The sequence below is a fragment of the Rutidosis leptorrhynchoides genome, chromosome 11 (genome assembly GCF_046630445.1).
Source record: "Rutidosis leptorrhynchoides isolate AG116_Rl617_1_P2 chromosome 11, CSIRO_AGI_Rlap_v1, whole genome shotgun sequence".
NCBI classification, from domain to species: Eukaryota; Viridiplantae; Streptophyta; class Magnoliopsida; order Asterales; family Asteraceae; genus Rutidosis; species Rutidosis leptorrhynchoides.
In genome coordinates, this window is record NC_092343.1 from 115,850,178 (window position 1) to 115,858,228 (window position 8,051).

Sequence of the window (8,051 nt, forward strand, 5' to 3'; positions counted from 1 at the left end):
TCGTTTACCACATTTCTATGATGCTTTGGAGCAAGAATATTTCAGTCGTATGTTTTCTAGAGTCAATCTTGATGTTCTTCGACGCACTTCGCTTCAAGCATTGTTTCGTGCTCGTGTTTGATATCCACTTACTTCCTGCTCTTCTCCTTTGAGTCCTCACCGTGATGATAAACATGACGATTCTGATCCTCAGAATAGCCATGAGGGGGAGATAGGAGTAGATGGAGAATATCTATCGGTGAACATTTCAACCAAGGGTGGTGGTGTGAGGTCTTCATCAGCTTCACAAGCTCAACAAGTTCAGACGGAATCAGAAATGGTTTCTACACATGATGAAATTGATAATAAGGAGCCTGAGCAAGTTATAATTCCAGTTGTTCATAATGAGGCTGATAGTGGACTAGTAGATGAGGATTTGAACTTAAGTGATTTTTATCTTGAAGAGACGGATGATGATGGGTTTGTCATCTTAAGCAAGTTATCTTCGGTATCTTCAATTCCGGAAGACATAGAGATTGTAGATGAAGGGAATCCTGATCCAGTAATAGAAAGTGATGATGAAATGGATTCTTCTGATGACGATGAAGACAATCTTTATGTTAATCCAAATGATGATGATATCTTTGATCATATTGAAGATAATGATGTTCCAAATGATGATGCAATAAATCCTACTGATCATTCATCGAATTCTACACCCTCATCAAGTTCACATCTAACAAATGCTAATGAAAGCTCAACTTCTGGTACATCTACATCAAGTGAAACAGTAAATTCCAGATTCAAATACAACCATGGAATATTCTTTAAGAATCAGGAACAAAGATTGTTATTGGGAGTTGAACATAATTTTATAACATTACGAAACACATTCATTGAAGAAAATGCTTACAAGATCTTTCTCATCAATGATACACCAAGGAGTAAAAAGTTTACTTATATAGGTTCACGATTGCTTCCAGCAAGTGAAAGGAATTTGTATGAGTTTATGTGAAGGAAACATATCAACAAAGATGAAGATGATTTGTGGCTTCACAGAAAATATCGTATTTCAGAAGTGTTGAATATTGCTCAAGTCGGAGTAGAGATAAGTGAAAAGAAAGACGTCATCAGTCAGTTCCACATTATTAGAGAAGATGAGAAAGAGTACAAGTTCACAGAAGCATATTTTCATAATCTTGATAATCTTGACATCATTCACATCTACAACTACCTCAGTATCATCACCATTCGACCTTTTGCTAAAGCTCAAGCTTTGGAAGCTGTGAAAAGATACATGATGGAGACAATTGAACTGATGAGACGTGAAGATTTTCAAATAGGTCTCGAAGCAAATAGGAAAAAGATTCGAATAACGTGTCCGAATCAATTTACGGAGAGACTGAAGGATATGAGGATGTTTCAAATGCAATTCGAACCCGAAGGGTTTGTATTTGTAAATTCTCAATAAGAAAAGGTGTTCATTCGTACTAAAGAGCTGAACAAATATTCAGATGGAACACTTAAGGCTGCACTGAAGTATCTTAAAATTCGTCAAAGCAAGGTTGATGATTTTGATACAAAAATGGGTCTTGAAGAGTTTATAAAGCATATCAGAGATCGTTTAAAGCTCCGAATCCGTACAAGACAGTTTGAGATTCTCCGTGGCCAGAGAAAGAGAAGGTATTTCAAGGAAATGAATGAATATCCATTACATGAGGGAGATCCAAGGAAAGCGTGGGGAGTCTGGAAAACTTCTAAGCAAATTTCAGAAAATCAAGTAGAAGTTTCAAAACCAGATGGCTCACGATGAAAACTAACGTTTGGACCTCTCAAGATTTCACGATAGGATTATATTGTAAAGTTCACATTTAACACTAAGGGGGAGATTGTTAGGACCCCAAAGTTGTATAGTGTTAATGTGAATTAAGCTTAAATGAAGGTTCCTTAGAAGAGGGCTATATAAGGAACCTAAGTAGTCCTAATTAGATAGCCATTGTATTGTAACCGAGTTCTAGAAGCTGTGGAATGTAAATTTATCGATTCTCTCTCATACCGAGTCTCTTTCTTACATACCGAATCTCATTCTATCTTATCATTTCTCTCAATCTCAACATGATCTGACCTATCATGACTCCTAACTGGCATGTTAATACTGGAGCTTTCGCACACATGACATTTAATCCTACTCATCTTGATTCCACCACGCCATATTCCGGTAATGAGTATGTTTTCTTTGCTAATATGAAACTTCTCGTATATCTCATATCGGCAAAACTACTATTGCTCCTAATATTTCTCTTCAAGATGTCATGGTTGTTCCTAAACTTACTAATGATAATCGTGCTTCTCATATGCCTGATTTGATACATTGTGATTTAAGGGGACCATCTCCCGTAACTTCTGATGATGGTTATCATTATTATGCAATTTTTGTGGACGATTACTTCCAATTTACTTGGTTCTATCTCATGAAATTGAAGTTTAATTTTTATGTTATATTTACCACATTTGTATCTCTTGTTCAAACGCAATTTTCATATAAACCCAAGACTTTCCAATCCGATGGTGGAACTGAATTTACAAACCATCAGGTTCGCAACTTAATCATGACAAATGGCAGGAACCATCGATTTTCATGTCCATATACCCCACAAAAAAACGTTCGTGTTGAATGAAAACACCGTCATATCACTGAAACTGGGCTAGCGAACATGTTTAATGCTCATGTCCAGGATACTTATTAGACACATGCCTTCAGCTCCGCTACTCATATTATAAATCGATTACCTACAAAACTTCTGGCTCACAAGACGCCTAATGAATTATTATTTGCCATGCCGCCAAATTATGGAAACTTTTGAGTCTTTGGTTTTTGTGTTTACCCATATCATCGGGATTATTCCTCTCATAAACTAACTCCACGAAGTACCAAATGTGTCTTCATTGGCTACAGTTCCCAACATAAGGGCTATCAATGTCTCGTTCTTGCTACACAATGCATATACATTACACTCCATGCTCAATTTGATGAGACATTCTTTCCTTTTAAAATTCATACCACATATGTTCCACCCACCATGCTTCTTCTATCCACTTACTGTGATGATTCTTCCTTACTCAACTCATCATCAAATGCTCCTACATTCTCACAATATAATCCTAAAATCGCTCCTGCAACACCTACTGCTCCTTGTAATTCATGTCTTGATGATAATCTATCTACACCTTCACTTCAAAATAACTCTTCACCACCTATTCCCTCATCTCCTGTTCCAACTTCTAATCCCTCTTCGTCTGCGCCTGTTTCACATCACCCTATGATAACACGTTTGAAAGTTGGAACCTTCAAACCTTGCCACTTTGTTGACTTATCCCATGTTTTGAAATCTTCGTTTCATCACGCTCTCTTTACAACCACTACACCTAAAGGATTTAAATCGGCTGCTAAAGATCCTAAGTGGTTTGCTGCTATGTGTGATGAAATGAAGGCATTAGCTACTAATGCAACTTGGGATCTCGTTCCTTTGTCCAAAACAACATATATGGCTATAAATGGGTTCTTCGGACTAAGCTTCTTACGGATGGCTCGATTGATAAGTTTTAAAGCACGCTTGGTAGCCCAAGGTTTTACTCAAGTGTCGGGCATTGATTATTCATCTACTTTTAGCCCGATTGTTAAAGCATCTACAGTACGAATTATTTTATCGATTGTTATGTTAAACAAATGGCCGTAGCATCAACTTGACATAAAAATACATTTTTAAATGGTCATTTATCGCACACTATCTATATGGAGCAACCCCGGTTTTTGTGAATTTTCGATTTTCAAATCACGTTTGTGGATTAAAAAAGGCTTCTATGATTTAAAGCAAGCACCACGAGCTTGATTTCAACGTTTAAGTTCGTCTCTCGTCACTTTTGGGTTTATCTGCAGCCGCGCTGACACTTCACTCTTTGGTTTCAAAAAGGGTTCCAATGTTATCTACTTGCTCGTCTATGCTGACGATATTATACTCATGGGAATAATACTACTCTTCTTTGTTCTTTTTTCACGCAGCTCAACAAAGAATTTAAAGTTACTGATCTTGGTAAATTAACTTATTTTCTTGGGCTTGAAGTGTCATACTGCGAATCGGGTGCTGGTGATTTTAGTGTCATCCAACATTCACTTTAGCTAATTGCGATTTACTTGAATGCAAGGGTTAGCTAGTTATACTTAACAACGAGTTCGAAGAGTATGAGTACACACCCGTAAGAGTTGACTACTAACTGTCGCGTAATTGCGGGGGTCAAGGGGGTTGCGCACCCTTTCATTTCCCAACTGTTTTATATACAGTTTTCATATCCGTTTTTTTGAACATTCTGCATTCATACAACACACAGAAACATCCACAAATTCTCTCTGACATATTGATTAATGATAAAACACTTATTGCGTTCTTGTCTTATTCTTGTAAAGATTTCGTGAAACCAATGCAATCGTTGGGTCGAAATACTTAATAGAGAGTGAATACATCATTCAAGAATCAATCATGACAGACAACTCATACCCTATTTCTAACGTCGGGTATTTTTTTAGCCAATCCAAGTATGCTCATGATATCTTTACACGAGCTAAACTCTTTGATATCAAGCCGATTGCAACTCCTTCTAGCTAGGTTGTTATCATTCCCGTACTATATATATCATTTAATATACACATCCCTCAAATTGAGGTGTTTCATAAACATCATAATCCTCATCGATCTTCTAGCAAGAATTCGTGAACTGATTCAGTTTTTAACAGTTTATATAAACGGTTTGACGTTATATCAATAGTCAAACGTTTTAGTTCAGGAGAAGATTTCATACGTTAACTGAGTGAATTAAGAAAATTATTAAGCTTGGGATGCATCATTAAAATTATCTGAATGCTTATATTTGATTGATTTCATCATTTTACTTGTTTTTGATTTGGTTGACTTTTTTTAAAAAAGTCAACCTCCGATCGAGTTTGAGAATTAATCAAAAGTCAACCTCCGATCGAGTTTGAGAATTAATCAATGATATGAACTGATTTAGGATTCGTTGGATCAGGAATATCATTTAGATTGAATCATTCGGTTTAATTTCATAAGCTTTAAGCCTTAATTCAATGAAAATCAAATAAAAAGGTTTTACAGTTCGTGTCATGTCCTTGTTATTTTTGGATGATTTAGTATGTATAGATGAATGAATTGTTGGAGTGTGAAGACTGAAGAATTTATATATCAAATACATCTTGTGCTATTTTCCTTTTTTTTTTTTTTTTAATGACGAAAAAACGAAAACTCATATAGAAAATTCTGTCAACAAGGACTCGGGAAATAAATTAGCTAAGACCATTCCCATCGGTACGTTATAGAGGGGGTCATCAAACCCGTCACCTGAGGGCGCCGATGGCAATGGTGCCGCCCTCCTCCGCCCTCGTCACCATCGCCCTGAAAATTTTCACGGATAAGCATATTCCAGGACGAATTGTGTTGGTGTTTTGTGGGCCTTTTGATTTTTTCTAATTAATTTCTATTTTATTTTTAACTATATGAGCTGTGAAATACTCCATAACAATGGAAGGAGGAGATAGAGGAAGATAATGGATTTTATTTATTTATTTATTTTATGTGGGACCCACTAAAATTGAGAGGCTATGGTGCTGTTTGTTTTTTAAGATGTTTTTGTCTGAAGATCTGCGGACCACGTCTGTAAAGAAGATGTGGCTTAAAGGTCTGTAGGCTGAACATTGAAGACTGTTTGTTTTTATGTCTGCTAAAATTTTACTGTATAAAAAATCACAAATAATTTTCAGTTTTTATCGAAAAGATGTTGAATTAAAAAGTATTCTAATAACTTTTTAACAAGAGTAATATTTTTTTTAAAAGCTAAAGTTTCATTCCAATATTACATTACCGATAACTGTGTGAAATAAAGATACAAAACCAACATTACATTACTAATAACCCAAATGACTAGTCAAAACAAAAATCAAAAACTAAACTTTGTGCTCATATGAACACTGATCACGAGAACAACTTCACCAAATCAACAATTGCTCCAATCTTCAAAACTCGCTGCAATTTTGTTGTTTCATGAGGCCAACCACAAGTGAGATAGAATCTTTAATAAGAACCAAAAGCTGATTTTCCTTCATGTACTAATTTATTTCTCCATTTATGATTTCTAGTTTCCACAACCCCTTTTCATTTATTATAACTAAAACAAAAAATTGTAATGCGTATATAAATTGTATAACTCATCTTTGGGGTTTTCTTTTTTACCTTTGTTTCATCTTTAGGTTTTCTCAAGGGTTTTTGAGATCAAACAAATGGAAAATTTTGAGATGCAAAAGAATTTATCAAAGCAAAAAATAACCCCTAAATAAATGGAAAGAAGTTGTGTAAAAAAAAAAATATATATATATATATACCGAGTTACTGCTGCCGGAGGTGCCGCCGCTGCTGGAGGTGCCGCCGCCGGAAGTGGTGTCGCCGGAAGTGGTGACGGCGATGGAGGTGAGTTGATGGGTGGGTGGAGAAGGATTGAAAGAGAAAGGGAAAGGTTGGAGAAGAGAAGTGTTAAAATGTCTTCTAATTTATGAAGCTATGTTTTAGAGCTTCCAACTTACAGACATTTGAATCACTTATTTTGTCTTATGTCTTCAAAAAAACAAACAGTCTTCAAAAGAAATGTCTACCCGCCCGCAGACATAAGACCTAATAAGGTCTTCAATGAAAAAAACAAACACCACCTTAGGATTTAAGACCTAATACTGGATTTACAGAGTACTTTAATATTTTAATTTAATCATTAATTAAATTTATTTGATATTTATTTAATTTGAATATTCAATCTAGGATTTAATAATAATAATAATAATAATAATAATAATAATAATAATAATAATAATAATAATAATAATAATAATAATAATAATAATAATAAAATTTGAGAAAGTATGTCATGGTTGGCAATGGTGTGTTATGGGAGTGTTATGGGAGGAAGTGGTGAGAAAGGAAGAGAGAAAAAACTGATGTGGCGCTGAGGAAATGACCATGACGGCGTCATGGTTGAGTCTCGTCTTAGAGGTTCATAAAAGATAAAACAATATGGGCCCATCTGTTTTTAACCGGTGCAAAATGAAGTCCACATATATACGGAGTTTTTACAAAGAGATATGCTTTGCATACAAAATATTTACAAAAATTCTGTTACAAAATATACTCTTTATGTATATTTGTATTTAGAAACAACATTGTTCCTAAACTTTTGTTGAAGTCGATAGATAGACGTAGAAAAACCTTTGCTTGTACGTATACGATGAATCATTATACAATTCGATCGTGTGGTTTTCAAATTTAAATTTGTGTAATTATTATTACATTTATTAAAGAAAGTTATAATGTACAAATGACAGATCAATTGATACTAATCGGAAACCCTATTCCATGACGTTGTGTCGGAAAAACAACAAACAACATACTAAAAACGACTCCAACTCCAACCGGGAGGGTCGTAAGAAGCTCTTTCGTTTCATCCGAAGGCGATGGATAAAAGCAATTCACAATATTTTGATCAAACAGAGCAACGGCTGCGAAAACCATGAGTGACATGAAAGCATGCATGAAATCCATGAATTTTAGTTTGTACTTTGATGCAAGTTCTTGTGGTAAACTTGTAGTCCCATCGATGACCCATAACCCATTTTTTGTTGCAAACCCGTAACATAGGTTCCCCTGTTCATCCACAAAACTATCGGTAAAGTTTAACAGAACGCACGAAAGACCACAAAGAGTGACTAGTGAAGCGCTCATTCCTCGGCTCACAGGGTCACATTGGCCTTGGTTAGTGAAAATAGGTGATAAAAGTTGAAAAGCAAGAACCGAACCGGTGGGCAAAAGATTGGCTAAGTGAGCCGTGCTTTCGAATGTTTGGCTCATTGCTTTTTGTATCAAGGTTTTCTCAATCGGTTCGGGAAGAAGTGTTTTGTCGAGGAGAGGAGCTTCTTCGTCTTGGATGTTTTGATCTAATGTTTCATTTTCGACGTTAACTTCCAT

General features: G+C 35.5%; 1 protein-coding gene across 1 annotated transcript; it reads right to left on the reverse strand.

Moving 5' to 3' along the window:
* Positions 1-7,309: 7,309 nt before the first annotated feature.
* On the reverse strand, positions 7,310-8,051 carry LOC139877935 (protein DMP6-like). Its single transcript, XM_071865335.1, has one exon. The coding sequence runs from the start codon at positions 8,049-8,051 to the stop codon at positions 7,413-7,415; it is 639 nt and encodes a 212-aa protein (XP_071721436.1). The 3' UTR covers positions 7,310-7,412.

Excerpts from the sequence above, each read along its gene's own strand:
- LOC139877935 (XM_071865335.1), bottom strand. The coding sequence starts at position 8,051 with ATGGAAGTTAACGTCGAAAATGAAACATTAGATCAAAACATCCAAGAC.